This window comes from Carassius gibelio, chromosome B4 (genome assembly GCF_023724105.1).
Source record: "Carassius gibelio isolate Cgi1373 ecotype wild population from Czech Republic chromosome B4, carGib1.2-hapl.c, whole genome shotgun sequence".
In the NCBI taxonomy this organism is placed as follows: domain Eukaryota; kingdom Metazoa; phylum Chordata; class Actinopteri; order Cypriniformes; family Cyprinidae; genus Carassius; species Carassius gibelio.
The window spans coordinates 9,230,897-9,247,327 of NC_068399.1; the positions used below are offsets into that span (position 1 = coordinate 9,230,897).

At 36.4% G+C, this 16,431-nt stretch overlaps 1 protein-coding gene across 1 annotated transcript; it reads right to left on the reverse strand.

Moving 5' to 3' along the window:
• Nucleotides 1-937: 937 nt before the first annotated feature.
• slc37a3 (solute carrier family 37 member 3) lies at nt 938-15,830 on the reverse strand. Its single transcript, XM_052554319.1, has 15 exons — nt 15,575-15,830; nt 15,299-15,433; nt 11,846-11,966; nt 11,559-11,651; nt 9,307-9,390; nt 8,144-8,289; nt 7,842-7,938; nt 7,546-7,630; nt 5,692-5,882; nt 5,460-5,601; nt 2,642-2,743; nt 2,466-2,513; nt 2,205-2,356; nt 1,918-1,983; nt 938-1,775 (listed from the first exon to the last, which is right to left on the reverse strand). Exons 2-15 carry the CDS (start codon nt 15,352-15,354, stop codon nt 1,683-1,685), a joined length of 1,476 nt encoding a protein of 491 aa, XP_052410279.1. The 5' UTR covers nt 15,355-15,433; nt 15,575-15,830; the 3' UTR covers nt 938-1,682.
• Nucleotides 15,831-16,431: the final 601 nt, after the last annotated feature.

Below are 16,431 nucleotides of genomic sequence, written 5' to 3' on the forward strand. Positions count from 1 at the left end.
TTGTAAATTTGATAAAAAATAGCCCATAATTACAAGATTCTTTATAACACCCTTAAGGTCCTATACAAGAATTTCAAAGCATGGGTCTTTATGGAGGATTTCATTTTTATAACATTAGTTACGACAGACCAACAGTGAAAAGTATTTCTAAAGCATTTATTAATCTTAGTTAATCTCAGTATTTAATGTTAGTAAATGCACTGTGAACTAAAATCAACACGTTTTGATAGATATCAAAGCTTTACAGCATAATCACTCATCTTTAGTGTGACATGATCCTTGAGATATTATTCTAAAATGGCTCAAGAAATATTTCTTAGTGTTGTCAATGTTGAAAACAGCTTATTTTTATTGTGCAGACTGATACATTTTTTAGGAATCTTGGATGTTTAGGATTCAGTCATTAAGTTCATAAATGGACTGGTTGTATAATGACAGCTTAGATTGCTCCTTGCTTTGCTTCTTCTCAGAAAAAGAAATGTTGCCACAATCAAAGCAAGCAGAACAACATGCATATTAACCTTAAGAATTATTACTTAAAAAAAATAAAAAAATACTAATTCCAATGTGTTTGTTGTTCCCGTTTAATGTTATGAAGAAAAGCAATTAAGATTGTAAATGAAAGTAGTTCATTTTCCCTCAATTATTGTGAACATACAAAGAGTTCATTTGCAAAAACAGATAACCCTTCATTTTCACAAATCATGTTTTTATTGTGTTAGTTAGCTGTATTTATTTTTAGGGATTATTAATCAAAACAACCAAACTGCAGTTTGATTGATATTGATTGGAAGACGAGAAAACTTTTAAAAACGTAGTTCTCTGTTTTTGCTAATGAACTCTTTACATATATCGTTACATAGGTGACCGTAGTGGTTGAGAATAAGTCGACGCATGGATGGTTGGGTGATAGACTCTAAGCTGTTCAATAAAGACATGTTATTCACCTGTATTTATTATGACTATATACAAATGTAGGAACAATACAACACATGTACAACATTCAAACAATAACTGTACAGGTTCCAATAGTTTAAATACAAACGTACATTTGCTTAATTGTAGTGTTATATTTAAATATACCATTATACACTTAGTGTGAATAAAAAAAAAGTTGCACATCGAAATTACCACCCCAAAAACCTACATGACGCTATGAATCAAGGTCCTCTGTTCAAGTAATCATTCAATACACCATTTAATCAAGCTACAATCAGCCCAAATTAAGCTCAAGAGGGTCCTGCCCTCTACCAATAATTAAAAACTGGAATTTAAAAACTCCAAAAAAAAGGTCCTGATGGCATAAAACTAAGAAACGTATTTTAAGCAACATTCCAAGATGGCGTTCATAAATGGGATAATTTAATTAAAACAAAGTGGATTTCCATATCCAACCTTTAGAAATGACCACACTGCCATCTCCCGACCCTTTTGTTCAGACAGTGGTTGCTAGTGTAATGAGATATAGAAGTCATCACATGGCCAAGAGTCAGATCATTTGTGAAATCAGGTTTTCATGTTAACAGAAGAAAAACCACATATTCTCTGCCTGCCTGAACAACGCCTTGATATGAAGTAGCCAGACTAAATAAAACTAAATTCTAAAACAGAAGGTTGAATTCCCAAATAGGATGTCTGTCTTTTAAAAACGGCCAGTTTTTCTATCCAGATGTGCGTTCATCTCAGAGTTGATGCGTTCGAGCTTGACTGTCCCGGCACAAGGAGCGGATTTCACAGTAAAGGAGTGGAATGATGAAGAGTATACTGCACCCTGTCTGTGGATTAGAGGAAGACAGATTTTAAAGTGTTTGCTTACCTCCGCTTTCAGAACATTTTGTTCACAGAATAACTTTTGTCCACTGAAAAAAATGTCTAATGTTTGGCTGCATTTGTGCTGTTGCATCACAGTGAACCTACCATTATTATGAAGAAATAGAAGACACACATCCATCCTAATTTGCTCTCGATAAGCGATACCAGATACTACAAAAGAGACATTTTTAAATTAGTACTCACACATGAAATAACAATAATACGTCATTAAAAAAAACAAAAACACAATGAACATGATTTGCATACAACTTCCGGAGTACATAATTAATAGTAGAGTGAAGTAAGGAGTTTTATTCCTTCTGCATTTGACGAAAACTGGGCAATGACATAAGTGATTAATATGATTTTGTATTAATTATTAAAAGCATTACCTGTCCCCCCGCAGCTCCAATGCTTCCTGTGCCGTCCACTATTCCTGTGACAGTGGCCAAAGCCTCCTGACTATTCTGCAGTGCTTCCTGTCGACCCAAATCTGCAGAGATCGCTGAACTGATCATGTTCGATGGGCCTCCGATAAGGAAACCTGAAACAAATTATACAAATATTTAAATGATAGTGGTTTCCTAAACTAGATTAATTATTAAATTGATATATATATATATATCATTTAAATCATATTAATAATGTGTTACCTGTTGTTGCTAGAAGAGCTCCATTTACCAGCTGGTTGTTTGGAGAGTCTGAGGAAAAGTATATATATTTTTAAAAAATGAAAACAGAAATGTATGCTGCTGTCATTTCTCAAATTATGATATAAAAAATAAGTCTGATTTTCTAGACAACATGATTTAGTAAACTGTAAACTCACGGCTGTATCCCACTAACGCTCCCATGGCCAGCAGCAGACTGATCGCTAACACAGGAGCTCGCTTTCCCAAAAGATCTGAGATCAAGCCTTGCACTGTTCCTCCTGGAAGAGATTGCATTCTGCACATGAGCTAATCTTTATACTTTGATTGCAAACTACCTAAGGCAGAAATGTAGTCTCTAAAGGTCTCCCATGGCAAAAATATTTTTTTTTAACCGGCAACAATTAAAGCTTCCCAAATATTTAAAGGCAGTGTTTTAGAGAAGCATATAAATGTGAGATGATTTGGACGAAGAAACAAAAATGAGAAAAAGTAACTTCTGTTATGCAAAACACTGGACCACTGGCAGTAAGTGGGTGCAGCTGCAAAGCTTTCTGAAAGGGTCAGAATGGAGAGCTGTTTCGTACCATCAAAACGGCTTAAAAACCCTCGAACCAAATTAGATTCCGCTCTTTGAGAGTGTTAAAGGGATACTCCAACCCAAAACAAAAATTTTGTCATTAATCACCTACCCCCATGTCGTTCCAAACCCATAAAAGCTTTGTTTTTCTTCAGAATACAATTTAAGATATAATGTTTTCTAGATGTATTTACACTTTGATTTGAATTAAAACAGCGCATCCGTGCAGCGCGGCTGACACAGAAGAGCGTACGCTGCCTGTGTTCAGCGGATATTCTCTAAAATGGTGCTAAGGTGATGTGGAGAGACACAGGTGAGGCGAACTGTTGAATAAAGTTTTTTGTTGTTCTTTTCTTCATGTACAAAAAGTATTTTCGTCGCTTCAAAACTCATATTGAACCACTGATGGCAGATGGACTATTTTGACGATGCTTTTCTGGAACTTGACAGTGTAATTTACTTCACAAGCCTCCCAGTTTTCATCCAAAATATCTTAGGCCCTGTCCACATTAATGTGGTTATTTTTGAAGACTGCAGCTTTTTCTATGCTGTTTGGCCGTTCATCCACACGCAAACGCATCGCCAAGTTACTGAAACCGAACATTTTTGAAAACGCCAGCCAGGGTGAGGCTTTTCATAAACTCAGGTTGCAGTGATATGCAGGAGTTTTTGGCTTCTGATGTCAGAGTCGGCGCTGTTATCTCCGCCTACTGGAAACTTTTTCAGGCTTCTGATTGGCCAACATGGCTTTACAGTTGAGATTATATCGCCACCTGTCGGTTTGGCATGCTCTTGACAGTGCTTCATAGCGTGAGTTGCATTTTCATGTGGACAGAGATTGTTTTACAAACGGAAGAAGGAAAAACTCTATAAAAATACCTGTGTACGTGTGCACATTGCCTTAAATTGTGTTCCGAAGACAAAAAAAGCTTTTACAGGTTTGGAACGAGATGGAGGTTAAGTTATTGATCACAAAATCTTCATTTTGGGGTGGAGTATCAGTTAATATCAGTTAACAAGGCAAAATGTCTGTTTTAGGAAAGATGTCTTCAGTAAATGCCTTTTATCAACTTCTAAATACTGCAGTGTATTTGAAATTTTTTTTTTAAAGAGTTTAATCAATTGAAGGGTTCGATCCAGGTATTCAATCTGTTTTGTAGGGTTTAAGAATGCATTTTTGTTTTCCAACAAAATCTCACATAAGCTGATAGACTTTATATATGTGTAAGAGTATATATATACAGTGGGGATCGAAAGTTTGGGCACCCCTTGCAGAATCTGTGAAAATATGAGTAATTTTCAAAAAATAAGAGAGATCATACTAAATGCATGTTATTTTTTATTTAGTACTGTCCTGAGTAAGATATTGTGCATAAAAGATATTAACATTTATTCCACAAGACAAAAGAATTGCTGAAATTATTAAAATAACCCCACTCAAAAGTTTGGGAACCCTTGGTTCTTAGTACTGTGTTCTGTTACCTGATGATCCTCGACTGTCTTTCTGTTTTGTGATGGTTGTGCATGAGTCCCTTGTTTGTTCTGAACAGTTAAACTGTTCTTCAGAAAAATCTTTAAGGTCCTGCAGATTCTTCAGTTTTCCAGCATCTTTGCATACAGTATTTGAACCCTTTCCAGCAGTGACTTTATGATTTTGAGATACACCTTATCACACTGAGGACATTTGAGGGACTCAAACACAACTATTTAAAAAGATTCAAACATTCACTGATGCTCCAGAAGGAAACAAGATGCATTAAGAGCTGGGGGGTGAAAACTTTTGAACACAATGAAGATGGCCAAATTTGTCTTATTTTGTTGAAATATAATTGTTTTCAAAATAAGAAATATAATTGTGATCATCAGGGAACAGAACACAGTACTAAGAACCAAGGGTTCCCAAACTTTTGAGTGGGGTTATTTTAATAATTTCAGCAATTTTTTTGTCTTGTGGACTAAATGTTAATATCTTTTATGTACAATATCTTACTCAGGACAGTACTAAATAAAATATAACATGCATTTAGTATGATCTCTCTTATTTTTTGAAAATTACTCATATTTTCACAGATTCTGCAAGGGGTGCCCAAACTTTCGATCCCCACTGTATATATATATATATATATATATATATATATAATTTTGTGTAGATATAGGTTGAATATTTATTTTATATGTTGCGTTTATACATGACTAATGTTTTGTCGTCTGTATGTTTCAATTTAAATTGTCTAATTATCGTCATGATGTGCGTTTGTTGTTTCATCTCTACCATCACTGACAGGAAATCAAAATCCCTTTGTTAACGACCATTGTCAACAGTAATTGTGTTGTTGATCTTTTGATTGTTTCTTTTCGAGTGAACTGAGAAAAAACATCATTGGCAATGTCTGGTTAGAACCAAGCTGGGTACTGACCAACAATGCCTCCCACATCATACCACACAGAGAGCCGGTCGGCCTGAACCTCCTTCCAGCCAAAGTTTTGGCTGAGATAAAATGGCAGCCAGAAGAAGAAAGAGTAGTTGACCAGCTTCAGACATGCATAAGCCAGAGAATACTGTGGGAGACAGACAATAAATGAATCTCAAATCTAGTAGACAGCAGTGGTCTAGTATGCAAGTAAGGAAGCGTTTAAATGGACACTGACGGGAATGACTCCTGGCAGGCAGAAGGCCTGGAGAAAGCCGATGGCTTTGGGCTGTGGTTCAGGCTCCTCATCCCGCTGCTGTATGGAGTATTCATCACATAACTCATCTTCATCATCACTTATCAGAGGACGCTGACTGTCTGTGTCTCTTGTCACTGGTCTCAGACCTGTCTCAGAGTAGTCACTTAGTCCTTCAAAAAAAAAAAAAAAAAAAAAAAAAAAGGTCGACCAAGAGATGAAAACAATCTTGTGCACTTAATGTATACACTATGGTAGCACTTTATTTTACAGTCCTGTTACTCATGTACATACTACAGTATGCTCTTATTTTGTTGTTACCTTTTTACCAGTACTTTCTTAGGTAGGTACACCGTAAGTACATGTGGTGTAAGATAAAGTGCAACCTAAACTATTATACACTACGCTATACATACATACATACATACATACATATATATATATATATATATTAGGGGTGTAACGGTACGTGTATTCGCACCAGACCGTTTCGGTACAGGGCTTTCGGTACGGTACACGTGTGTACCGAGTGACCAAATGCAATATTTTGTATGCCGAACATAAGTACATTTTCGTGTTTCCAAAAGAACATATTAAGTTGCGGAAGTCTCCGTGTTCAGCGAAAATCCCGCCCTGCAGCTGATTCTAAGGCCGGCGACACACTGGATGCGTGACGTGTCCGTTTTTAAGTCGGCTCCCATGTTAACAGGTTAGAGCTTGCACACTGCCTGCGTGAGACGCGCGTCTTCATGCTACAAATAGAACCGACGCCTATTTTTCACGCGACACGAAAGCGTGTTGTAAAGCGTTTCCAGGCAAAATACAATAGGAAAATATGTTTATATGTCATTTTGTACACAAATACATATTAATTCATGACACTTTGATGTTTGAAAGTCTATAGGTTGACATATATTCATATATAAATATAATTAAAAAAATAAATGAATAATTATCGATTTTCAAATATTGCACCTGTCAAACAGAGTCTATTTTGCCGTCAATACTGTTGACAGGTGCAATATGTCAGTGTGTCACTGGCCTAATGTTTTCAAAAGGCATCACGGGAGTGTGAACATTGCTACAACTAGGAAAAAAAACGATCGTAATTAAAAGGTTAAACAGACCTTTGCTCTTAATTCCGATCAGGCCAACGCAATAACGAAATCTGAGCAGGTCTAAAAACTGAAACTGTCGATGCTGCACTTTACACTTTGGAAAAGTTATATATATTTTTTAAATATGAGCAGGTCTACAAGCTGGGATTGGTAATGCTGCACTGTAATCATAGTTATTTATTTATATTTTTCATTATATTTTATTATATGATATTGGTTTGAGACAGAGTATTGGAGTATTTTTTTTTATATATATATATATTTTAATAAAAAAAAAAAAAAAAAAAAAAAAAAAAGGGTAAACAAATTGTTAAAAAAAGTTTATAGTAATAGGCAACCTGCAGTTTAATGTTTGAATTTCTTTCCCTTACTGTACCGAAAATGAACCGAACCGTGACTTTAAAACCGAGGTACATACCGAACCGTGATTTTTGCGTACCGTTACACCCCTAATATATATATATATATATATATATATATATATATATATATATATATATATATATATATATATATATATATATATATACACACACACACATTTATTTTTTTTATGTAAGGAACTATGAATCATTGCAGACTACTGTATATACTATTCAATGATAGTGAACAGCAGAGAAAGAACCCAAAACCAGCTATTTTGTCTCTGTACTTTTGTATATGCCGTTGTTTAAGAAACACTACTGCACATACAAAAACTGTACAAAGATGAACTCACCAATTTCTTTTGGGGATGTAAGCAGGCCAAAAAACACCACCACACCACCTGCAAACTGCACCACTGATGTCACCAGAAAAGCATACTGAAACACAAACACACAAACACTCATCAACATTGTTTGTATAAAGAGCTGGCAATCCCCTCCCCTAAGAAAAACCCTCACACCAACAGTTTTGCATATATTATATTGTATTACATGGTCATATTCATTACATTATTCAGCATGTTTATTAAGATGGTTTTCACACAGCACCACTGAATGATGTGTTTCAGTAAGAATGATGTCCTCTCACCTCATAGCCGTACTTCAGGACACTGGAGGCAAGAAACGCACCCAGAATGTTCCCCACAGACGCACATGCACTCCAAAGTCCAAAAACAAACCCTCGCCTGGCAGACAGAAGATATATGCGGGAATCAGAAAGAAAGGAAGAACAGAGAGGAGGCTAATTTGTGCAGGCACAAAAAAAATACACAGCACAGTGTCTTAACAGCACATTTAGCACCGGATTAAACTGGATCAAGGATATTAGTGAAAAAAAAGCAGTACTGTATGCAAAAAATAATAACAATAACAAATAATAGTGACACGTACCCAGACTTTCCAAACCAGTTCCCCATGATGGCCACAACACAAGGCCATACAGTAGACTGGAGCAGTCCATTTATCACCCACAAGATGCAGTAAAAGTACACATTATAAAAGTGAAGCCACTCTGTCAAAGTGCCAAACACAAATTCCTAAAGAGAAGAGAAGGTGAATGTTAATAAATAAAGACATGAGTTCACAGGTAATTTTATTTTTTTTATTCTACAATTTGTTTCTGAGTAGTAATGGCATGGCAGTGCACTGATGATGTGGCACCTCAAAGGGCATTGTTAGCACCATCACCCAATCAATATTGTGCAACATTGGCTGTTCACTTTTTCAAAAGCCTTAGGGCCAGAACAGTTTGCGTTCATCAAATTGCTGGTATAAAAAAAGCCTGTCTTAAAGCAGGCAGTAATTTGTGCTGCTCTTGGTAGATTGCACTGTTCATAATGGAAATGATCTAGCTGCGTCTGTGTTCTTTAATGTGCACATTGTTAGTCAATCACAAGCAGAATTTTCTTCTCCCATCAGTGGAATTGCACTCTAAAGCTACAGTAATTGGCCCTGTTTAGTAAATCTGGCCCTTGGCTCCTTAAGTATTTTACCATAGACAGTTTTCATTGTAGTTGTAAACCATGAAACAAACTAACCAGCTATGAGGTGAAAAACTATTTTACTGACTTTGATTTGAAGCAAAAAAAAAATTGAAAATCAGACAAAAAAAAAGACAGTGGAGAAATAGTTCTTTTGCAATTTGATTTTTTTCGATTGGTGAGGATTTAGTATCATGGGTAATGTAGTTTTGCCAGGAATCAAGACGATTATTAAAAAAATGCCTTTAAATAAAACTAAATTATACATAAAATAATGTGAACTAACGGCTTCAACAAAAACATTTACCATCGATTTACAAAAATTGTCCTTATCATTTACAAGTTATCGTTACAAACTAACCAACAGTTGCACTGTTCACATTTACTCTGTTTGGGTTTCAGTCAATCCTCACACCTGGAGGGTCTACTAAAGCAGCATCTTGTTCCCTTCCTTAGGGAACCCGTTTTAACATACATAAGATGTTTTCTTTATGTTTTACTTTAATGCATTCAACTCCACTTAAGAAGAACATGACTCAGAGCTCTAGTTACATATTTCAGCAGAATACCAACCGTGATAGCAGATCCACATAAACCGAAGGACAGGACATAGCGAAGGTTGAACCGATCGCCAATTACTCCACTGATATACAAACCCTGAAAGAAAAACAAACAGATCACAAAACAGACTAGTTTTGACACACACACACAAAAACACTAAAAATACCTGTGTGTATGTGTGTGTATACATATATATATATATATATCACACACACACACACACACACACACACATATATACATATATAGTCATGGCCAAAAATATTGGCACCCTTGGTAAATATGACAAAGGCTATAAAATAATTAATCTGCATTGTTAATCCTTTTGATCTTTTATTTAAAAAAATTAAAATCACAAAAATCTAAGGTAACATTGGATATTAAGAATTTAAAATGGGGGGAAATATCATTACGAAATGAATGTTTTACTCAAATACACGTTGGGCACAATTATTGGCACCCCTAGAAATTATTTTGAGTAAAATATTTCTGAAGTATATTCCCATTCATGTTCACAATTTTGAGCACTCCAGGGTGATTATGAACATGCAATTATCCAGCCATGGCTTCCTGTTTCACAGAAATATAAATAGGAGGGAAAAGTTCTCTTAATCATCCACCACAATGAGAAAAAACAAAGTATATATATTACTGATGTGCAGCAATCCCCTGTAGACCTTGTCTCAGAGGACCACCAGGACAAGACCACAGGAAACAGATGATTCTTCTGCACAATTGGACTTTGCTGCAGCCTGAAATTGAACTACTGGTTTCGTCTGGTCAGAGGAGAACTGGCCCCCCAACTGAGCCTGGTTTCTCCCAAGGTTTTTTTCTCCATTCTGTCACCGATGGAGTTTCGGTTCCTTGCCACTGTCGCCTCTGCCTTGCTTAGTTGGGGTCACTTCATCTACAGTGATATCGTTGACTTGATTGCAAATAAATGCACAGACACTATTTAAACTGAACAGAGATGACATCACTGAATTCAATGATGAACTGCCTTTAACTGTCATTTTGCATTATTGACACACTGTTTTCCTAATGAATGTTGTTCATTTGCTTTGACGCAATGTATTTTGTTTAAAGCGCTATATAAATAAAGGTGACTTGACTTGACTACTGTGTATAGCCTGCACGTCTATATGTAAATTGTTTCTGCACTGTCTGGAGCACACTCCCAAGAATTTCACTCACCAAGGCACATGTGCTGTGGGGATGTGACAATAAAAGTGATTTGATTATCTGATATAACTCCTAGCCATAATTTTATTGCAATTTGTTTAGCATCTCAACCGATTTGAATCATCAGATATTTTAACTGATTTTTAACCGGCTTGCGGTTAATCGTTATATCCTTAACAAGCTTTCTAGCTCCTCCACAATGGCACTTCCATATGTGCCATTGCCAGGAGGTTTAGTATCTCCAAGCACAGTCTCAAGACCTTGGAGGAGATCGTGGTAGACCCAATTGCAGGACTTGTATCTTTTCCTTTGTGTACGTTGGAACAGAAGGAGCACTGTAAAAGCCCTCAAAAATAAGGCTACTGGTGTTTATGTTTCTGCCCAAGCTGTTCAAAACGATTCCATGAGAGTGGCATAAGGGCCCAACATTCAGCTCATAGACCAGCACTGTACCAGAGGCTGGAGATGCCATGGGGAATATTTTGCTGCCTACAATATGATCCAGCATGAGCATTTTGGCAGTAGGTCAGTGTTGGTCTGAGGAGGAACATCATTGGAGGAACACACAGACCTCCACGTGCTAGCCAAAGGTATACATTCTGCTGTTAGGTAAAGGGATGAGATCCTCAGAGCCACTCGCAGACATTATGTTGGTGCAGTGTGCCTGGGTTCCTCCTGGTGCAAGACAATGCTGGCCTCATGTGGCCAGACGGTGTAGGCAGTTTGAGAAAGACGGTTGGCATTGATGCAACTGACTGGCCCTCATGTTCCTGAGCCCCGAATCGAGTTGAAAACCTTTGTGATGTGGGACCACAATCTGTTCAGGAGCTCAGGATGCCCTTATCCAGGGACTTCCAAGGCACAGATGTTGTCAGAAGTGCAGACAGGCACGTGGGGGCCACAAACAATATGGACTTACATGAAAATTTGAAAATATTTGTGTCAATATCACACACCCCTACAGTAACAGTCAAATTGATGGTTCATATAGTAGTGCAGCAGCAGCAGTGTTCATAACAGACCACCACTGTTCACCCACAACCCCCCAAAGCCTGCTACACCTATTCCTGTTTTTAACTTACCACAGCATAAGAGAAGAGAAAGATGGAGTCCAGGGCACCCAGGAACAGCGTGGCCTCTTCCACATCAGCAAACAGTTGGTTTTCCTCCCATGTCTAAAAATAGAAAAAAAAAAAAAAAAGTGTATAGCAACATTACTTCGATTATATTTTAAACTGAAAGGTCTATATTGCACTTAGCCAAAGTGCTTTGTACAACTCCACTGTTGGTTGTGAGAATATTAGTTTAGAAAAGAAAATAATTATTTAAAAAATGAAAATTTAGACAGTAATGTGTATTCTATCCTTACCTCCCCAGGAGACAAAGTTGAAGTGCTGCCGTTCTGCTGGAACGCTGACGGTGTCCACTGTGCCGAGATGCTCACTTTCACATTACTGAAAGTCTTACGTGACGAGTGAAGCAGGACATAGCTGGAGAGAGAGTAGATGTTATTAATTACACCAAGTCAATCCATTTAAACTATAAAACCACATGGTACCAACAGACAACAAAGCAGACAATTCTAACAACTTGGCACATGTATTTTAAACCACATTTTCTTTTCAAAACATAATGAATACTCTTACACGCTGCCTTGTAAATGTGTCTTATTCCCTATTGCAACCTTATGCTAAAATGCTAAAATAGTATTTTTCCCCACATTTTTACCCCACATACATTTTTTACACACCACAATCCATAATGACAAAGTCAAAATGTGTGATAACTTTGCAAATTTACTGAAAATAAAAAGCTGAAACGATTACACTGGTAAACTATTCAAACCAAATCTTGTGGCTGTCTTTGCAATGTTTAATTGCGAAAAGCAAAAATCGAATCATCAGTTCAAAATGAACCACCTGCAGAGCTCACAGACGGGTTTTGGGGAGACTAAAAACTTTTATTTTTTCTTCTGATGATGCTATATTATAACCAGGGCTTTTATTAAATTAATTACATAATGTGACAATTAATTCATCAAATAATTTTAATAATCTAAATATAAAACTACAATTGCCAGTAGGTGGCAGCAAATCAAATGAGGGAGTCATTCATTCAATCGATTCGTTCAAAGGGCTGATTCATTCACAAGTTACTCCCTTTAAGAATGGCTCACTGAATCATTGACTCACTCGATTTGTTTAAAAATGTGGATTCATTAATGAAACATCACTCTGGGTTGATCAGAAATGCACAACAATTTTCCTAGGGCTTTATTTTCTTTGGCGAAATTACTGACAATGTGTCTAAAATTTAATTATTCACACCTTTACCTTATATTTGATTTTTAAGTAAAATATATATTTTTTTTCTACCAGCCAATGATGACTCAATATTTGTTATAGTAACACATGTGAATTTTACATGCATCTGATCTAACTGACAAAACCCAGCACTGGTATTTCAGTGCTGCTGTTAATGTATTGGTTATTTTAAGAAATAGTTTGCTCCTTAAATTCAGTTCAACAACATTAAGTTAAGGAGGGTACATTTTATCAGTTGACTGAATTTGAACAAGCATTTTATGTGTCCTTGCTCCATCCAAGCAAAAAAAATGCATGCCTATAAATGAGCTCTGTAGCATATTTAATTTTACAGGTCAGGTAATGTGTAGCTATGACACATTTCATGGGCTTCACATTTTAAAATCAGTCAGGGCTATAGAAATGCATCTTAATATTTACAACTAAATCTACAGATTAGGAATAGGGAACTATCCGACACTCCCTACATCTAGTTTTGAGCATTCTTTAGGGCAGTGGTTTTAAACTTTTTTTGTCAGCCGAACCCCTTTGACCCATATTATATTCGTGAAGTACCCCTCAGATTTTAAGTAAATATCTCAATAATTTAAAGCTGCAGTAGGTAACTTTTGTAAAAATATATTTTTTACGTAGTTGTGAAACCTGACATTATGTCCTGACAGTAGAATATGAGACAGATAATCTGTGAAAAAATCAAGCTCCTCTGGCTCCTCCCAGTGGTCCATTGCCATTTGCAGAAATACATCGCTCCCGGTAAAAAATAACCAATCAAAGCTGCGGTCCGTAACTTTGTTTGTGTTCAAAATGTAGAAAAATGTATATAATAAGTGAGTACACCATGAATCCATTTTCCAAACCGTGTTTTTGGCTTGTCCTGAATCACTAGGGTACACCTATAATAAGTGTTTATATTCGGACTATTTTAGATTGCTTCGGGGATACCGCGGCGGAGTAACCCAGTACCTTTGTGTGATTCTTCATAGACATAAACAGAGAGAAGTAGTTCCGGCTTCGATGTTCTTCCACAAGACGCAACCAGTTAATAACCTACCGCAGCTTTAATGGCACATTTGCACTAAAATGTAAAATGAGTAAAGTAAAATGTTTCAATAGTATTTACACACACACACACACATATATATATATATATATATATATATATATATATATGTATATATATTTATTATTTTATTTTATTTTTTATTTTTTTTTAAATACAGAGTTTCCAAAAATATATTTTTTTTTTATACTTTTAAGATTTTACATCACGGTATGAACGATATGAAAACACGGACTAGTGTCCGTGACGTCACCCATAGTTTTCTGAAGAGCATTTCTGAAGCTCAAAGTGGGCGGAGCGTGCCGTCGTCACCTTGGCAGTCAAAATGGGAAAAGAGCTAGTTGCTGAAACCACACCCACCAGGGTTCGCGAACCTCACTTTGGGGAACCCTGGTTTAGGGGCAGTGTTGACAAACAAGTTTCGGACCCTTCTAGCGACACATTTTCAAAAAAGCGACTACCGACAAATCTCGTGACTTTTTCTGGTGTTATTGGAGACTTTGGCGACTCAAGTGAAAGCATTTATCGTTCTTACTCTTCTCAACGAGCAGCGAGTGCTGCCGTGGGCCCCACCCCTGTTCGGAAGCGCTCACTGGCAGCCCAGTCCTCACACAGCAGTCCCTTCCAGCTGCCGTCAGAGCAGATGTTCACCTCTCCGCATCCAGACTGCACATGAATTGCGCATGTGGGAAGCCAAGGCTGATGTAAATGTAAATTGTTCTTTGTCTAACGGACAAACCTTAGTCATTTTACATCCAAATGTAGCAGAATTCATTGTATAGTTAATACTATAGCGTTTTTGAAAGTACTTGAATTAATTTGTTGTGGTAATTCTATAGTTTCAGTGGTAATATAACAACTATAGTAATACAAACAAATTACTTAACCGAAACCTACTATCTGACAACAGAAACAGTAAAATATATGAATGAAAACAGTTTTATTGAGAATTTGACTGCATTACAGTATGAGCACAGAGTGCCAAGCAAATGAAGGAGGCAATGACGTCCCGAATATGCTAATCGACATATGACGTCATCTAGCAATCTTTTAGCGACTAGTTTGGCAACCCTGTTTTGGGGGTCAAATCGCACCCTGGTTATAACAAATTATAACCTTCTACGTTTCAACAAGTCAGCTGTTAAAAATGACACCAAAAACTTTGTGCTACATGTAATCTAAGATCAAATATGGCAAACAAGACAAAGTTCAATATTCTTATTATGCAATAACGTATAATAAAACACTGGCTGACCATAAACCATGAATGTAAAACATGTGACTAATTTTTTCAACACCCAGGGAACTAAAAAAAAACACTCTTGGCCAACACAGGGGCCACAATAATAAAGAAAAGCTAACGTTAGATATGCTCAGTAACAGCCAGAAACTGATTACCATGCTGAGAATGGAGGGCGACAGGAACAGGACAGCATACCTGAAGAACGTGAGGAGGAAGGCTAGCAGGTGATGATAGGTATAGGGGGGCCACATTATGTGGCTCTGGATCAAGAGGGAGAGGAGGTGAAGGATCTGAAGTCTTCGGGACACTCTACTGCACCATCTACAAACACTACACATCCAATCATTGTAATATCTGTCCATCGACAAATGAATCAGCGTTCTTACTGTGGCACATTAACACTCGTCTGCAAATTAATATACATATTTACAGTAGTTTAGAGATTCGTTAATAGGAAGCATCAATACTCACCATTTAAATCAACTGCTGTGATTTGATCGATTCAATTTAAGTGTGCTTTGATCTCTGACTGGAAAATATCGCCATTATTTTCCGATACTGGATGCAACGTAAACACGCGCTAAAGCGTAAACACGGACGTCACCCGGATGTTGAACGTTTCAAAATAAAAGTCACTTTATTTCTGAATTAAACGCAAAATAAAAGCAGAGCTGTTCTCAATGTCATTTTGTAAAGATACCAACCTCCGCCAAAGAGACGTTGATCTGGAATTACTGTGCCTTTCCCCCTCCTTTTTTATTGGTCTCTTACAGTTTTATAATATAAAAAAAGCAGTAACACCAATAATTAGCTCTAATTAGCAATAATTAATATTTACTAAAATAATATCAATATTAGAACATCAACAATAGCAAACACCATAACAAAAAAACAATAATAATTAAAAAGAAAATGAAAACAATATCAAATAAATATTAACAACAAAAGTGTATGTAGGGGGTCGGAGCAGGTTACTGTGACTGCAATTGTTTTCACAATTATCTCTTGTTGTAGTTAATTAAATAGTTAATTAATGGTTAATTAATTTAACAACGATATTTTTTTAACTTAACGAACATCCATTCAACAGGTGTATTTTAATATATTTTTATACAATCCCATTGTCTTCATTAAGTTGCTGTGGATAAAAGCGTCTGCTAAATGACTAAATGTAAAAGTACATAAAGGTTTTAAATCCTGATGATGATGGCATAATGCCTAATTGTGCTCTATTGAGTTCCTTTTCTACACAATTTTACCACATAACTAAGGCGTCAAGCCTTTTAAAAAAATTTTTTTTGTGCATTTGATGTTCAAATGGTATTTAA